At 32.3% G+C, this 18331-nt stretch overlaps 3 protein-coding genes across 3 annotated transcripts; all 3 read left to right on the top strand.

Annotated features, from left to right (window-relative positions):
• The first annotated feature begins 2534 nt into the window (after positions 1 to 2534).
• On the top strand, positions 2535 to 6966 carry LOC118056518 (perakine reductase). The gene is made up of 7 exons (XM_035068751.2): positions 2535 to 2723; positions 4021 to 4191; positions 5322 to 5525; positions 5753 to 5925; positions 6118 to 6214; positions 6326 to 6479; positions 6689 to 6966. Exons 1-7 carry the CDS (start codon positions 2664 to 2666, stop codon positions 6862 to 6864), a joined length of 1035 nt encoding a protein of 344 aa, XP_034924642.1. The 5' UTR covers positions 2535 to 2663; the 3' UTR covers positions 6865 to 6966.
• A 1189-nt stretch (positions 6967 to 8155) lies between these two features.
• Positions 8156 to 9173, top strand: LOC118056499 (early light-induced protein 1, chloroplastic). The gene is made up of 3 exons (XM_035068726.2): positions 8156 to 8474; positions 8562 to 8609; positions 8733 to 9173. Exons 1-3 carry the CDS (start codon positions 8319 to 8321, stop codon positions 9075 to 9077), a joined length of 549 nt encoding a protein of 182 aa, XP_034924617.1. The 5' UTR covers positions 8156 to 8318; the 3' UTR covers positions 9078 to 9173.
• A 5293-nt stretch (positions 9174 to 14466) lies between these two features.
• LOC118056509 (early light-induced protein 2, chloroplastic) lies at positions 14467 to 15521 on the top strand. Its single transcript, XM_035068737.2, has 3 exons — positions 14467 to 14781; positions 14869 to 14916; positions 15050 to 15521. Exons 1-3 carry the CDS (start codon positions 14629 to 14631, stop codon positions 15392 to 15394), a joined length of 546 nt encoding a protein of 181 aa, XP_034924628.1. The 5' UTR covers positions 14467 to 14628; the 3' UTR covers positions 15395 to 15521.
• The last annotated feature ends 2810 nt before the right edge of the window (positions 15522 to 18331 follow it).

Here is an 18331-nt window from a genome sequence, read left to right as displayed (position 1 = left end):
AAATTTTTTTTAGATTATTTAAAAGAACTAATATCAAAAATAATTTTTTAAAAATAAAAAATATTATTTTAATATATTTTTAAATAAAAAACATTATAAAAAACTATCCTAGTAAACGACGCTCAAAAAATTGAAAATATTATAGAGCAATTCCATTACAGGTCTAAGGTTTTGTCTTTTCCAGGGTCCAAAGAAAACTGTTTTCTAAATAATGGTCATTATATATACACAATTCAAAACCATATAAAACATATAAATCATATTAAATTTTAAATAAAAAAAAATTGAATTTTGTACTCTCCAAGGCTGTGGAGGCCACGACACGCTTTCTTGTGCTCTCATTGGCTGCAGAAGAAACAAATGATAGTTAGCAATAAATCTTCAGCAAATTGCTATTGTATGAAAATCTAGCTCATAAGACAGCCTTGTCATGTTGAAATAAAGCATCAGTGTATCCAAAAACTGAGTGCTCGTGATATTATTATATTTTTATAAATATATATTTTATTATTAATGAAGCCTTAATTTATTTTTAACAGATGGGGGAATTATTTACAATTCCTTCAAATTCGATCCTGCTCCTCTACATTAGAATATAATGTTAGTTTAATATACTTTTTGGCTAAACAATTAGGTACTCGTGATATTATTATATTTTTCTAAATATATATTTTATTATTAATGAAAGCCTTAATTTATTTTTTAATATTTATATAATATTAGATTAATAAATTTAATATTTAATTTATGAATTTATAATAAAAATAAAGTTCATGAGACAAAAATGATTTGCAAAAAAAATTATAAAATTGTTATAATTATGGTATTTCTATTGCATCAAAGCATTGTTCCTAAAAAGTTTATGGTCGATGCTTTCTTAAATACTAGATATTTATTAGAGTGTATAAATTGATACATATTATGTTCTTTTTTTTAAGAAAATAAATAATTGTTTTCATAAATTGAGGTATAAAGGATATTAGAACTAATATATAGTGTATGTCATAAGATATTTGGACTGACCTGCATGAGAATTTCATCTGGAAAAATCATCTATCTCTATGAAAAAACTCATTCGACGATTGTATAAGTGATCATTAAACTTGAAATCACTAAATTATCTCATATAGAAAATGTTATGCTTTAATCATGTTAAATGTTATCTTAATCGAGTTAATTAATGAATGGACAGATATCGAGTATAACATGAATTATATGAAAGTACTTGAGTAATCAAGAGAAAATTCATCACCTTAGATGAATCGGAGAAAATATTATGTCTATTCTCAAATAAGTATTGACTAAGAAATCACTTACTAAAATGGAATGAAATTTGAAAAGAGTTTCAAATATTGTTTAAATGATTAATAATTATTATGTAGAAAACAAACATAATTTAGCATGGAAGACATACTCCTTACTTTAATGTTAACTTGGAACATTTTTAATGAAATGATATTGATTATACTAAGAAACCAATTATTGAAAAGTTAAGTTAAATAACTAATGATTTTTTCTAATATTTAGAGGATTATGACACACTGCTAGATTATGCACCTAATCCTCAAATATAAATTAATTAATCATTGAATTGATAATAAATTAATTTGTTTAATTGCTATTTAATTAGAATTAAAATTTATATTTGAGTCAACATATTAGAAACCGGATGGGTCACACACATTAAGAATAATTTGTCATAAATTAAATTGAGATGATTTAATTATGTATAACTTGATTAAAATATATTTTAGAAATTAAGGATTGAAATATAATTAATACATGTGTTATATTTCTAGACTTAAAAAATCAAGTAGGACTTAATTGAGTTAATTTCTAAAATTATCTTGAATTAATATATAGATATTATTCAGGGAAAAAAATGATATTTTATCATTTTATAGGGTTTTTCAGATTTTTCTATAAATAATGAACTATACCTCTTATTTTTTGATGGATATTTGTTAGATAAAAAAATCTACGTAAATCACATAACAAAAAGCTATCACTCTAAACATAATAATCTTTCTGTTAAAATTTAAAAGATTTCTCATTAATTATTTATGTGGATTATCATTAAAAATCAAGTAATTGGATAGCTTATGGTTTGCAATAACATAACATTTAAAGAATTATTTAAAATAAAAAGAATTAAATTAAATTTATTTAATTAATAGACTCTTTGAATAATTTTATTTGAATAATTTTATTTTATTATTTTTATGTTGTGATGAACTAACGAACCAACAGACCAATTATGATATAACATGAGAAGCTTTGACCAAGGTTATTTGCACACAAAATATAATCATTACTTGAGTATATTTATCTGTGTTAATCAAATAAAAAAAATCATAGAAGGCGACTCATAAAAGGTTGCAAGTCATAATCAAGGTTGTTTGCCGTGAAAAAAAAATGTAATAGTTGTTTGCCGGTCTTAATCCTAAGACGGCATCCATTCAAAGTCTGAAGTATAAAATTTATTTTTCACGAGTTAGGTTCATACCAAACTAATAATAATAAATTAATAATAATGATGAAAGCTGGACAAAAGAGAACATAGCTGCATAAAATGTCTGATTGTGCAAGGAACTTTTGCTTTTCAACATTGTCTGTCGTCGTTTTGTTGAAGCATATTTGTTTAAGCTCTGTCTTCTTTTACCATGGAGGAAAAGCCCCATATTCAAATCCCAAGAGTGAAGCTGGGCAGTCAAGGATTAGAGGTAAGCTTCTCATTTTACAAGTAATTTATTTTGGTCGATAGAAGTGGCAAAGTAGATCTAAGTGCAAAAGTTTTGCTGATTTCTCTTTGTGTTCAGTACCTGTTGTGGGTTCTTTGTCCCCAGACTAAGATAAGAGAAATCTTGGCACCAACAGTAACTGTAGCTCAGAAGCCTGTATCAATAAAACATTACCATAAACTTGCAGATTTATGTTAATTTGGATTTCCGGTAACCGGATACATATATGATGCACAATCACTTCCTCGCATGTTGCTTCTACGACTCGAAATCTTCTTCTATTTTATTTTTTTTAACCAATTTTCCTGACTAATTTCCTGACTATTTTATTTTTTTTAACCAATTTTCCTGACTAATTTCTTCACCATTTTTATAATTTATGGAGATAGGTGAGAAATTTTCATCAGTAAACAATAGGCGATGAAGGCTTTCACATGACCTCAAAATGAAAAACTTAGCCCCTCCTTTTCTTTTCTGCTGAATTGCAATGCTTTTTTTTTTTTGTGCGCTAAAGACTCCAGATGTTTGTTGAATAATAAGCTGAACTTGCTCTAACAAAACTGGAGAGAAATAAAAATAAAAAATGAAAGAAAGCTGAATAATGAAGAAAGACTGTCGCTTTCTTGCTGGTGAAAGGAGTGCGTGTATGACACATGACAAGGATGTAGTAGTCTGGTAATTCGTGGAATTTTCATTTTCAATAATCAGCTCTTGAGCACATGTATACATGAGAGTAAATAAGAGAAAACTTCTGAAATGTTTCTAGACAACCAAAAACAATCTTGACACAGATTTTGAGACAAATAAGGGAGGAATCTTCCCCCTTTCGGATGGAATTTTGAGACAGAAGACTGATTAAAAGTTCCACTTGACAGAGGGGCATCTTGGCTTGTGACAAACTGTAGTCAGTGCAGTGCATTGATATGTCTGGAGAAAACTTGCATCTAAGATTCATGGAGCAATAGTGAATGTTTGAAGTAGAATCATCATAATTACTATCCTCAATATCAGTCTTGATGATAGTCTGAAGGACCCAAAAATCCTTGCAAACTTGCAGGAATCAAAACAGCATGCATCACATTTTCCAGATTATAGTTTTTTGGATCTTGTTGGTTATATGTAATTGTAAACATGATACTGGATTAATCCTGGGGAGAGATACGAGGTAAGTTGCAAAAACATTGCTAGCCGGTCAAATGGTCATTTTTTCTTGATAACTTAACTGGATTGTTGATTCATAATTAAACCAGTGGTTTCCTACTAATGGCGGCCATTGCAGGTTTCCAGATTGGGTTTTGGATGTGGGGGACTCTCTGGAATGTACAATGCACCTCTCTCCCACGAAGATGGATGCTTAATTTTAAAGGAAGTTTACTCTAGGGGTATCACTTTCTTTGACACATCGGATTTATATGGAGATCATCATGACAACGAGTTCATGATTGGAAAGGTATTTTTGCCCCCTTATAACGCAAGTTCCTTCCTGAAATTTTAAAATAATTAGCAAGATTCCCAGGCGATTGAGAAGAAACCATATATCATATCATATGATCATATATAATAGTAAAATAGATGCAATTCAAAATGATATATGATTATGACACATGAATTGTTTATATGTTAATATATATTTAAATATATAAAATATATAGTGAGTCTCTCTTACCACATTAAAGAAAAAACATTGATACCAAGTTGACAAAGAGAACCTTTTCAATTAAATACTTTGAATTACAATTCTTTTTAATATAAATAAATTATTTTTACTTCAATTAATTGAAAGCTCGTATCAAAAGCTTTAATTAACTTAAGATACATATCATATATTTTTTTTATGCAAGATGTAAAAGCAGAAGAAAAAACATCTCCTATGCTAGTTTTCAAGTTGTTTCAAATTTTAAGATCGTGTCAGAGGTGAATTGTGTATTATTTGAACCCTTATTATTTTTCAATTGAGCTCTTTTTTGTAATAAAATTACGAAATTAAGTTATATAATAATATTTTTAAGAAATCGAGAATGATTAAAAATTTAAATTTGATATACATCGAGAAAATTAAAAGGTGTTTTATATTTTTTAAATTTCTATGACTTTTTTTTATATATATAGTTTCAGGATATAAATTTCCTAAATTGAATTTCAATCAAATAACTAATATAAAGTTGGAAAAAATATAAAATACTATAAAAATTATACAAAATTTGAGTTAAAGAATCTTTGAATGGGTATGGGATTTATTACTAATTTTATTCAAACACCATTAAAAACACACAAATGAAATTACAATAATATAATCAAATCATTAAATAACATATTATATAGATGAATAATCGAAAGAACTAAAATTCTGTCATTCCGCAACATGAAGGGGATATAACTAGTTTTTAAGGAAAAGGGCACCAACTCACTATATTGAAAAGAAAAAAAAAGAAAACAAAAAAGCGATCTAATTCTTGTTCAAGTTCACTTGGGCTTAATTTGACTCTGTAGTCTACAAGTTGAAGAAAAATTGTCCTTTTTGAGGATGTAAAGTACAAAGACACGTATGTTTCTAAGCTAGTTTTCCCCATTAATTTTCAGGCTTTAAAGCAGATTCCTCGAGAAAAGATTCAATTAGCAACGAAATTTGGTATTAAAAGGCTCGAAGGGTTACAGTTCACAGTCAAAGGTACCCCAGAATATGTGCGGCAATGCTGTGAAGCTAGTCTTAAGCGCCTTGGTGTGGACTACATTGATCTGTATTATCAGCATCGCGTGGACGTTTCAGTTCCAATAGAGGATACTGTAAGAGTTGTCTATAAATCATTTACAATTGTTGCAATTCCTGTTATGCCTTGCCCCCCTTGGCCTTCCCGCTTATTTCCTGTCTGTTTATGGAATCAAGTGCAAAATCTTTTCAAGTAATCAACTTTGATTGCTTGCTTGGTGTTTTTATCAATCTATTCTAAGTTATCAAAAAGAAGAAGAAGAAGAAGAAGCAACCACCAACTTTGATTGTATCTTTTTGGTAGATGGGAGAGCTGAAGAAGCTAGTACAAGAAGGAAAGATTAAGTACGTTGGACTATCTGAAGCTAGTGTAGACACGATCAGGAGAGCACATGCTGTCCATCCTATAACAGCCGTGGAAATGGAGTTCTCCCTATGGAGTCGTGAAATAGAAGAGGACGTACTTCCGGTCTGCCGGTTTGTACTATCGAGCTCTCGATGTTCTGCATAATTTCACCAGACTATGTGTTCTTTTTCGTCCATTGCAAATAAACCTTTCCTCTCTTCAATGTCTGGCACTTGATCGAATGTGCGATATTGGTTTTAGAATATTGAAAATAATGCAGGGCCATCACCAGTTCTTTGATCCTTTCCTGTTTCTTTTCTCAGAGAGCTCGGTATCGGGACAGTGGCATATAGCCCTCTTGGCCGGGGATTCTTTGCTGGGAAGGCAGTTGTGGAGAGCTTGCCCAATGAGAGTACACTGGTATTTTACTACAGAAATATGACTTCACACTGCACTCTTACACATAACACATGTTGTTTTATCTTTTGGTGTCTCGTTATTTTCTTGAACCATCTGATATCCCTGCCGTAGGCTATGCATCCGCGGTTTTCTGGAGAAAATATTGAGAAAAACAAAGTTATATATGCTCGTCTTTCTGACTTGGCCTCAAAGCATGCCTGCACTCCACCTCAACTAGCTCTGGCATGGCTTCTCCACCAGGGAGAGGACGTAATTCCAATTCCCGGTACTGCTTTAAGATTACCATAATTATTGATTTCATTTGTGACAGATTACACTACAAAATTGATGTCCAGCACCATATAACATGCGGTTCATTTAATGAAGACACGAGCATGATGTAATTCTATAGTTATCGGACGATTCTTGCAATCCTTTTTTTTTATATATATATATATAGGAATACCTGTAATCCCTCTTGGCAATGTTTTTCAGGGACAACTAAGCTGAAGAACCTTGATAACAATATTGGATCCTTGGCAGTGAAGCTAACACCAGAGGACTTGAAAGAAATTCTTGATGCTGTACCAGTTGATGAAGTGGGCGGTGAAAGAGAATATAGTGTGTTTTCTAATTACCTCTACAAGTTTGCCAATACCCCAGCCCAGTGATTTCTCACCAAAGAAACACATAAACCACTCGACTGTGCACAGCTGGAAAGATCAATGTACATGTCTGAGTCTTTACAATTGATATCTTGTTGCTTTGAAGAACTATATAGATGGGACGTTGGGTCGACTAGGGAACCTCTGTACTTCAAACGTAGTCTTTAACCCAGATTTTGAATTCTCCTAAACATTCTTCTTCTTCTTCTTCTTCTTTTCACTCTGACATTATCACGGCGATTCCATGCATAAATATACCGGGATCTAAAACAGGTGACCTGGATCGTAAAACGTAGGGGTTTTTGGCTAATCTAGCAACTTTGTTTCAGTATTATTTGAAGATCCAGGATTCAATCTTGTTGACACTATCTAATTTAAATCAGGAGACTCAATCAAAATAGTAAAAGAGTGAGAAAGGTTAAAATTGACACTGTGTTTGATTACATCTGCTGCTCAGGAAAGGGCATCTACAGAAAGAAAGAAAAAAGAACCATGCATTTGACTATAATCTAGATAGAAATCATGCCAATATACCAATGGTTTCAGCTTGTACTAATGATAATCAGGGGGAAAGACTAAATGCAATTATATCCGGGCGTTATAGAAAATGCACTAAAATAAATAGCAATAAAAAAATAAAACTAAATCTAACATAAAAATAATTAAACTAAAATATTAAAGAATATAATTAAAAAAATAATTCAATTAAAAAAATAATATAAAATATTGAGGGATGTAATTAATAAGATAATTTAATTAAGATAATGATTAAAAAAACTTAATAATAAAAAAAATGAAGAATAAATTTGAAAAAAAAAAATAAATAAAATGAGGGTTAAATTGAAAGAAAACTCTGATTCTATGGATTATTTAAAATAAAAATAGTAATAAAAAATAATCTAAAAATAAAAAAAATATATTAATTGAAAGAAAAAAATAAAAAAAAAATTTAATTCTTTTTAAAACACTTATAAAATATAAAATGAAATATGATTTTATAATGGTTTGTCAGGTTATGTTATTTTGAACGTGTCAAATTAATGAGGTGAAATCGTGGCTGAGTCCAGTTCGACTGCTATGCCGTGGTCCCAGAACAACATTGGCCTCAGATTCTTAAGTGGGGTGGGGATCCACTAGTGACTGTGAGGAGGCCACGTAACGAACTTGACCATGTGAAGACAACCGAAGCCACGTGATCCAATCAGCTTTTTAATTAGATATAGATGACGTGGAAGCAAAATGCCCTCTCCTCTCTTGCCCCATCGGCTATATAACATCCTACCAAACCATTGTCAGATGCATTAATTATTTATCATTACAAAGCAAATAGCTCCAGCTTCAACTCACTGGTAGTGATTTCTCTTACCGAACGTTGCCTCTAGCATTAGAATAGCTTTCACAGTTTAGATATTGATTAAGTTTCTAAATCACAGCTCGAGTGATAAACATTGTTCTAAGTGATGGCCACATCAACAGTCATGCAGACCGTCCTTGCAACTCCGGCAGCCAGTAGTCTGGTGAAAAACCGGTCTCGAGTGAGCAGCTTGTTTTCTGCCACGTATGTGCCACGACTACGTGGCAGTGCTAGCAAACGGGTGCAGTGCAAGGCCGAGCTGGTGAGTTTGGATTCTATTTCGACTTCCTTTGTGTATAGTTTAGGTGATGGTTCATAGGATTGTGTTAACATTTGATACAATTTGCAGGATGACCAGAACATATCAGCAGAGCCAAGTCCTCCTCCTAAGCCAAAGGTACAGGATTAATTATACGGCACGATTTGTTTCGGAAATGTTTAATTTTAACAATTTAAGACTCTGTGATTGCATTTATGATTCCACTTCTAATGTAAACGCACGCATGATGATGATTAACAGGTCAGCACAAAATTCGCTGATGTGTTGGCATTTAGTGGACCCGCACCAGAGAGGATCAATGGCAGGCTTGCCATGACAGGATTTGTCGCTGCAATGGCAGTGGAACTGTCCAAGGGCCAAGACCTTTTTTCTCAGATATCTAACGGTGGAGTCTCGTGGTTCGTCGGAACAAGTATTCTGCTCTCTGTCGCGTCTTTGATCCCACTATTCAAAGGGGTCAGCGCGGAATCCAAGTCAGAGGGCGTAATGACATCTGATGCTGAGATGTGGAACGGTAGGTTTGCCATGTTGGGTTTGGTTGCGTTGGCCTTCACCGAGTTTGTCTCGGGTAGAACGCTTCTGTAGTTCCTGTTTTGTGTATTATTCAAGCTTATATGTTAACATGGATACTTGAATCAATGTAATTTCAGTAGCAAATTATATAAGATCAATTTTCAATCATCTATATATCTTAGAAATAATACTTCTGTAGATTTTGCTTCTCCTTCTTTATGTTATGCCATCTATAGTGAATTTGGAGTAGCTAAACTCTCAAACTAATAATATGTCGGACTTGTAACCAATCACGCATCTTTCTTGCAGCAACCGATTACAAATGTTTGACCAACTACACTTAATGAAAATGGTAGACAGAAACCCGATACCCATCCTGTTTTGGCCATTTCAAAATCGCCATTCTTTTGCCAGTTATAAAATATATTTACAAACTGTAATACCAAAATTCACTTCTACTCAGATTTCCAACTGGTATAACTCAAATGATATATACACGATAAAAACTTTACTATCAGTCAAAAACGAGTGAAATGCACATAGAACAGAAGTCCGAGTGAACTGGGAGCATAGAGAACTACTTGCTGGTTAACAAATTTTCTTGTCTAACCAAATCCAATACCATAAAAGAAGACCCAAAATTAATGAATTATGGTTTCATCCCCTTTAGATTTATATAGATCTGATAAATTTTTTGTATAAATCTGATAAAATTTCATCATTCATCAGGTTAAGTAGGGTAAAGTTGTTTTCAATTGCGGGGTTCTGTGGGATTTAAGAAAGCAATGTGTGAAGGATTGAAAGGAAAAGAATAATGCATATGCTAAAGTGAGGTCTTTGATTGAATTGAAAAGTTGGGTTTCATTGATGGCATTATTATCAGGGTTAGGGTTTTTTTTTAATTTTATTATTAAGAAGAGAGATTTGAGTGTGGATGTTATAGAGATTGGTGTGCCAAATATATGCTGGCATTATTACTAGGGTTTTTTTTTTTTGTGGATTTTATAGAGATTAGCGTGCCTTGATCAGGTGTAGTGTATGGAGTTTTAAAGACAAAATTTAAATTGTTTCGAAAGAAAAATCATTTGTTCGTGAATATAGACTAATATGAGAGGTCGTTCTTAAGATCTTAAAGATATAGAATAAAAATAAATAGAGAAAAGGTAAAACAAAAATTAGTAAGATCTGCATTAATTTACATCCAAAGCATAATCTTTACTTTAGTTTTTGGATCCAAACTTATTTTCTCCATTTCCTTTGTTTTCTTTCGGAGTATGTGTATGTTTTTCTCTCTGTTTCTTTGCTTTTTAAAGGTGACCCCTAAAAATCTACCAACTAAAGAAGAAGCTCTACATGGTGTAGATGTACATCTAGTTGACAATAAAACATTCCTTGGTTGTGCAAATATGCATCTCTTCTTCTTGCTAAAAAAACTTCATTATATCTAGATAATAAAAGTTGGTTGGAGCTTTGACATTATTATGTTAGCCTGAAAATTTAGTGATGTTCTTGTGATTTGAAAGTAAATGAGCTTTTAGAAAATAACAGTAGAAAGACTTAAGTTAGGTTTGAGTGGTGGCTAAATTGATGCTTCAATAGAGGAGATTTGTTAGGTTTAGTTGGAAAATAAAGAATAAGGTTTTGGATTTTATGGCCCCGTTTGTTTGCTGGAAAGTAGTTTTGTCATGAAAAGTGAATTATAAAAAAGTGAATTATTTTTCGATGTTTGGTAGTGTAATGAAAAATACGTTGAAAAATACTTTCCAGTGTTTAGTTATGTCATGGAAAATGAGCTGGAAAATAAATTATTAATATTTTATTTTTTTCAAGTTTATTAAAATAACGAGGAACAAATATTACAAATTAAAAAGTTGAATGAGAATGAAATTGAAAAAAATATAATTTCATAAATTATTTTAAATAAAATAAATAATGATCAAAATAATAGAGATCAAATCTAAAAAATAAAAAGAATGAAAGATGAAAAAATTAAAATAATAATAATTCACATTTCATAAATTATTTCAAATAAAATAAGTAACAGTTAAAAGAATTGGAACCAAATTTGATAGATAAAAAATTTCAATAAAAAAATGATAAGAAAAAAGCAAATAAAAATTATAAAAATGAGGACTAAAGTTAATATAAAAATTAAATTTTAAGAGATGAAATTGAAAAATAAATATTCAAAACAAAATATATATATATCAATTAAAAGTTTGAGGGCCAAATTTGATACAATCAGCAAATAATATGATATTTCTAAATTTTTTATAACTTCCAAAAAGTGTTTTCTATCCAAATTTTAAAGGAAAACACTTTCCTGAAAATCAAGCCAAATTTTTCTTTAACTGGAAAGTATTTTCCTGTTAATCAACTTTTCTAATGACAAACAAATACAGGAAAGTTTGAAAAGTGATTTTTCAAAAACTATTTTTCAGAAAACAAACATAGTCCATGATTTGAGAATGAGGATTTGAAAAGTTGAAGTGACATACGATGTGTTTGTTAAAATGCTTCACAAAATTTCAAGCTCTAAATAAATGCTATATTTATTGGATTGCCATTTTTATTTAAGGATATTTTTATTATTTTGATATACTAACCGTTGTTTAGTCATGAAAAAAAATATAAAACCTATATTGCAAATAGTTAAACCTTTTTTGTTGACTTTTTTTAGCATCATGTAAAGTGTTATGAATATATAAAGTTCAAAATACTTTCTTTAATTTTCAAAATTATAAAGATAATATGTAAAATGAAGTAAAATATAGAATGCTCAGGATAATTTATTTATTTATTTCTGCATTTTTTACTCACCTTAGTGGATTTTAATAAAGATATATGTGCACTGAAATAGCCAAAACAACAAACAAGCAAAATATCTAGTCTATTGATATAGATAAAAGCACACTTAAACAATAACAAACATATAAAGAGAGATTGGATTAGGGTTGCAACTTATTTTATTTTTAAAATAATAATTTGAACAAGTATGCCTCCTAAAGAGAGTTACAATGCTTCTTTATAGGTTTAAAAAATGACCTAAACTAGAAAATTAAAATTAAAATCCTAACATGTAAAGGAAATTAACACAAAATCCAAAAATATCTAGCAAAAGTAAAAAAATAGTCCAAACAACAACTTTTAGGCCTAATTAATATTAGGATATTCAATGGTCTAGTAAGTAATGTAGTAGTTTTTATAGAAAAATAGCATGGAGAATCTCCTATAAAATTTGAATTCAATACAATGATAAGATCTTCTATAATCATCATTTTAAGCTATTATCTCAGTTTGGCGTGACCAAACCTTTTCTTAAACCAAGACATGTCCCATCAATTCATGAAAGAATATATTAGGTCATCCACATAATTTGTTTTAGGAAAATCTTTATATAACTGCTTAGAACCCAAAACCTTTGCAAACCTACATATATCGTCATTATTATATTTTTCTTGTTATAGTAAAAGTATTTGTATTACAGCTTCCATCATGCACGACATTTCTTTTATGTTGTTATGGTCGGTCATCCAAAAGCATATGATACACATCTATAGCCAACACATCACACCAAATATTATTAAAATATATAATCTTGCTTATGAAAAACAAAATAAAATAGCCTTTTTTCGTTATTACCTTGTTGTTTTCATTTAGCTATTTTAGTTTGTAAGGGATAAAGAGTTTTTCTATGTTAAGTTGTAATTTTTCTACCACTTCAACTAACTTTATATTCTCATAACTACCACCGACGATGATTAGATTGCATATCTTGTTGTTAACAGTACACATTATTTGGAAGATTTTAGAACACAACCAATTCTATCCTTAATCACCATTGGGTGACAAAATGATTTTTTAGACAACTAGTATAGTACTGCTATTCCCATTTAAAGTCTCTTCATTGTTGTCAGAGTTATTTTAAATAAGATCATCCATGTTATTTGCAAGTTCCTCTATCAACATATTTTTTTCTATATAACTTTCTGGTTTTTTAATGCATTCTCATTAGCTAGCTTGATGCCTTAACTCACCACAACTATAACAACAAATCCTGAAAACGAAACCAAAACCATGACCTAATGTCTATTTGTTTTAACATGTGAAACCTTAGGTACAGGGTTTGGGTATAGCCAAATGGAAGGAAGTGTTCTCTTAGTTTCTTCTTCATCTTTTCTAAATCATTATTCTCAGCTTTTCTTGCCTCTCTCTTTTCCCTTTTAACTATTCTCACTAAGTAGAAACTCTACCTTTTATTCTAATCACAATCAACTTCCCTCACATATATTCGAGAACCTCTTTATACTAAAAAATCCATTTTACCCTATTTATCTATTCTATGAAATCCTTTACTTATAAAGTTCCTGTGAATTCATGGATTTTAACGTGAAACCAAAAATTCCTAAAGTTGATCTCTTCCTAATCAAGAGGTTATATTTCATGATCATGTCTTTGGTTTTCAGTATTAGCTAGGGACACATGATCACTCTTCTAATTTTGGTTTTATAAATCCTTATCCTCCAACCTATGAGTCAACTTTGTGTCTACCTTTGAATGTCCTTTATGACAAGCTTCTTGATGTTTCTCTCCCAAGAAGGATCCTCCTTACTCGTTTGACCATGTCTTGATCTACGACATTTTTTTACCATAGTTATAATATCACAACAACAAATTTTCAAGAGATTACAACACAAAGAGGTTAATTTGATCATTTCAAACGATTTAAAATTTTTGGTTGATCAAGAATAATTTCAGTAATTCTTAAAATAATTAAAGCAAAATGTAAAATTAAGTAAACTATATGATACTTTAGATAATTTTCTCTTTAATAAATACTTTTACATAAAATATTTGCATTGTTCTATAAATCACACACTTACTTTTGCTTAAAATTTTATAAAACTAAAAAAATTTAATTATGGAGTATTTATTACATAAAAGACAAATATAAAAAAAAGAAAAAACTCATAAGCATCATAAATTTTTTATCTCGGTAATTATAGATGTCCGGTCAATTTACATGTATCTTCAACAATTTTTTAAAATTCTAAAATTAATTATCAAATAAATTTTCAGTAACTATAAAATTTATAAGAATACCCTCCCTAGAGAAAACATCAAAAGTTTTTTTGTATATACTAATATTGGTTTGTCAGGTTATGTGATTGAACGTGTCAAATTAATGCGGTAAAATCGTGGCTGAGTCCAGTTCGGTTACTATGCCGTGGTCGCTGCTCAGCTGAAAAACCTAGAACAACATTGGCCACAGCTTCTTAAATGGGGTGGGGATCCACTAGTGACTGTGAGGAGTCCACGTAACCCACTTGACCATGTGAAGACAGCCGAAGCCACGTGATCCAATCGGCCTTTTCATTAGATATGGATGACGTGGAAGAAAAATGCCCTCTCCTCTCTTGCCCCATCGGCTATATAACAGCCTACCAAACCACTATCAGATACAATAGTTATTTATCATTACAAAGCAAATAGCTCCAGCTTCAACTCACTGGTAGTGATATCGCTTACTGAACGTTGCCTGTAGCATTAGAATAGCTTTCACAGTTTAGATATTGATTAAGTTTCTTAATCACATATCGAGTGATAAACATTGTTCTAAGTGATGGCCACGTCAACAGTAATGCAGACCGTCCTTGCTTCTCCAGTAGCCAGTAGTCTGGTGAAAAACCGGTCTCGAGTGACCAACTTGTTTTCTGCTACGTATGTGCCACTACGTGGCAGTGCTAGCAAACGGGTGCAGTGCAAGGCCGAGCTGGTGAGTTTGGAATCTATTTCGACTTCCTTTGAGTGTAGTTTAGGTGATGGTTCATAGGATTGTGTTAACATTTGATTCAATTTGCAGGATGACCGGAATATGTCAGCAGAGCCAAGTCCTCCTCCTAAGCCAAAGGTACAGGATTAATTATATGTCATAAGTTATTTCGGAAATGTTTAATTTTAACAATTTAAGTAGAGCCTGGACTTTTTGATTGCATTTATGCTTACACTTCTAATGTAAACGCACGCATGATGATGATTGACAGGTCAGCACAAAATTCGCAGATGTGTTGGCATTTAGCGGACCCGCACCAGAGAGGATCAATGGCAGGCTTGCCATGATAGGCTTTGTCGCTGCAATGGCAGTGGAACTGTCCAAGGGCCAAGACCTTTTCTCTCAGATATCTAACGGTGGAGTCTCGTGGTTCGTCGGAACAAGCATTCTGCTCTCTGTCGCGTCTTTGATCCCACTATTCAAAGGGGTCAGCGCGGAGTCCAAGTCAGATGGCGTAATGACATCTGATGCTGAGATGTGGAACGGTAGATTTGCGATGTTGGGTTTGGTTGCGTTGGCCTGCACCGAGTATGTCTCCGGTGGAACCCTTCTGTAGTTTCTGTGTTGTGTATTATTCAAGCCATAGATGTTAACATGGATACTTGAATTAATGTAATTTCAGTAGCGAAATATGTAAGATCAATTTTCAATCATTTATATAAGTTACAAATAATACATGTGTAGATTTTGCTTCTCCTTCTTTATGTTATGCTAGCTAGGAACATGCCAAGTTTGAAAGCCGTCGGTGCATCAATAGGAAGATATTTCGGTCTTTTAACGAATCACGGGTCTTTCTTGCAGCGACCGATTACAAATGTTTGACCAACTATGCTTTATGAAAATGGTAGATTGAAATCCAATACCCATCCAGTTTAGGGCATTTAAATCGCTTTTTATATATATATATATATATATATATATATATATATATATATATATAAAAAGAGTTTATTTAGGAGGATATATTAACCGCACCCGCTACAGGCCAAGCAGAACTCTTTCTTCGAAGCCAACAAAGAGAGAAATATGTAGAAGGATGATAAATCAAAATAAAGTCTAAAATTATTAGGGGTGAGCAAAAAAACTGATAAACCGATTAAACCGGAAAAACCAGAAAAAATATAACCAAAAAAACTGAACAAAAAAAAACCGAATTAACCGATTAAAAAATCACAAAAAAATTCCGGTTCGGTTCGGTTTAATCGGTTTCTAAAGTCCGAAACCGATTAAACCGAACCGGTTCAACCATACAAGCACTTAAAAAAAAAAAACAAGTATAAATAGAAAAAACCCTACACCTAAACTAACTTTCAGCAGACGCCCCCCCTCCCCCCTCTAATCATCTTTTCGCTACCCCTCTGTCTCTCCCTCTCATCATCCCCCTCCCTCCCCCCTCTCATAACAGCCCCCCTTTCTCTCCATCTCATCATCCCCTCCTCTTTTCTCTGCCTCTCATCATCTTCTCATCTCTCCCCGTAGGCCCCCCCTCCCTTTCTTCTCTCCTTTTCTCTTTGCTTCTCATCTCTCCCCGTAGCCCCCCCTCCCTTTCTCTTTCTCTTTCATCTCTTTAAGTTCACCCCTCATTTTATTTAATCAAACTACATAGATGGTCAGATAAAAAGAGATAACTTTTTGAAGATTAATATTCTAACTCCATTTCAAGTTTATCTCTGCATCTTGTGGATTGTTGTTTTTTTTATTATTATGTTATAATTTGCTTGGAGTTTGTGGGCATATCTGTTTTCTTGAACAACAGAAACCGAGATTTGTTTGTAATTTGTGGGCACTGGACATCGAGATTTACTTGTAGTTTGTGTGCACCGGGCACTGAGATTTGCTTTCGGTTTTACTGGTTTTTGAACAACAAAAACCGAACCGAACCGAACTGAAACCGGTCGGTTCGTACCGGTTTCGGTTTTAAAATTTTAAAATTAATAATGTCGGTTTGGTTAATTTTTTTATGTAAAAACCGGACCGAACCGGAAATGCTCAGCCCTAAAAATTATCAATTCCTTCGAAGCCACCAAAGAGGAGTTAACTGCTCATAACAGTGTAATTACAAAACCAGACACGCAAGCAAACAAGCATATCAGCAGGTAGCTGTCTCCACAAACCTCCTTGTGTTGTTTTCAGTTTTATTATTTGATTACGAAAGACTGCCTGCATAACCTCTTTATTTGTTTGGTGTGGTAGTTAGTTTTATCACTCTTTCTCTTTTTTTTTCTTCTTCTTTTTTATGGATTTTGATTCACCTAGTAGATTTCACTGAAGATAGATCTCACACTTGCCAAATTAGGTAGGTCAATTGGTAACAAATTTATGGATTTGAGACCAAAAAGCTCGGCACACTTATCATAACTCAATTTTAAACAATATAAAATTCAAAATAAGAAAATGAATGAAAAATTAAGGTTGTGATCAAGACAACATAAATAAAAAGCTCTGATGGGTTTAATCATGTTTAATTTATGATTTTAGAAGTTAATTTTTTAAAAAATTGAAAAAATTAGCTGGTATAGAGTTCAATAAAACTTTGATTGGGTTTAATTAATGATATCAAGAATTTAATTAAAAATAAGTTTGAGGATTTAATTAAGTTTAGAATTAGTTTAATTAATAAAATTAGAAGATATAGTTGAACAGATATTAAATTTTGAGTTAATTAAGAATAAGAATAAAATTACAAGTGATTAAGTTCCAGGGACCTTTATGTAAAAGGCACCGAAATTTTGTCCAGGGCCCGATTAAAAACTGTTGAAACTTGGAGGACCAAGTTGAGAAATGGCCATTTCCAGTCCAAAACGATGTCGTTCGTCATTGTTGTTCACTGTCTTCTTCCTTTGGAAACAGAGAACACCCCCTGCAAAGAAAAAATCGCCGCACACAAGCTAAGTTCAAGGTTGCATTAGCTACCCACGGAACCCGTAGGGTTTGTTTTGGTCTCCCTCACCCTCATAATTCTCCCCTGACGCAAGGATAAGCACCACCAACAGTCCAACAATGGCAGGACTGTTGGTGTTTCCGTTCCATCCAAACAACGAGCCGATTCACTCTACACAGGATGACGATCCTAGAGAAGATAAGGATAATAATCCCTCTCAAGGTCTGGCTCTATAAAAAGGGGAAAGGAGAAGCCAGAAGGGGAGGAGGGAAACAGAGATGAAAAAACGCAGAAAACAGTGGGAGAAAAACGGGAGAGAACAGGGGAAAGAAAAGAAAAGGAGAGTATCCAGAAGAGAAAAAAGAAACAAAAAAGAAACAGAAGAGACGAGAGAGTGAGATCAGGAAAGAAGAAGAAACGGGAGAGAACTTGAAGACGGGAGCTTCGTCCAGCATCTGCAATCTCACGCGAATTCTCTGCAAAACCAGGTAAGTCTTCTGTCTTTCCCCGCTATCATTTTAATTCATAAGACTGTTCATTTTGCTATTTAATTACCTAGGATCTGTAGCGTGCGTGAGGCGTGAATAGCTCTCGCACGCTTGCAGCTAAAGA

Source organism: Populus alba, chromosome 8 (assembly GCF_005239225.2).
Source record: "Populus alba chromosome 8, ASM523922v2, whole genome shotgun sequence".
In the NCBI taxonomy this organism is placed as follows: domain Eukaryota; kingdom Viridiplantae; phylum Streptophyta; class Magnoliopsida; order Malpighiales; family Salicaceae; genus Populus; species Populus alba.
The sequence above is the reverse complement of the archived record's forward strand: the minus strand, read 5'-3'. Positions and strand labels throughout refer to the sequence as shown.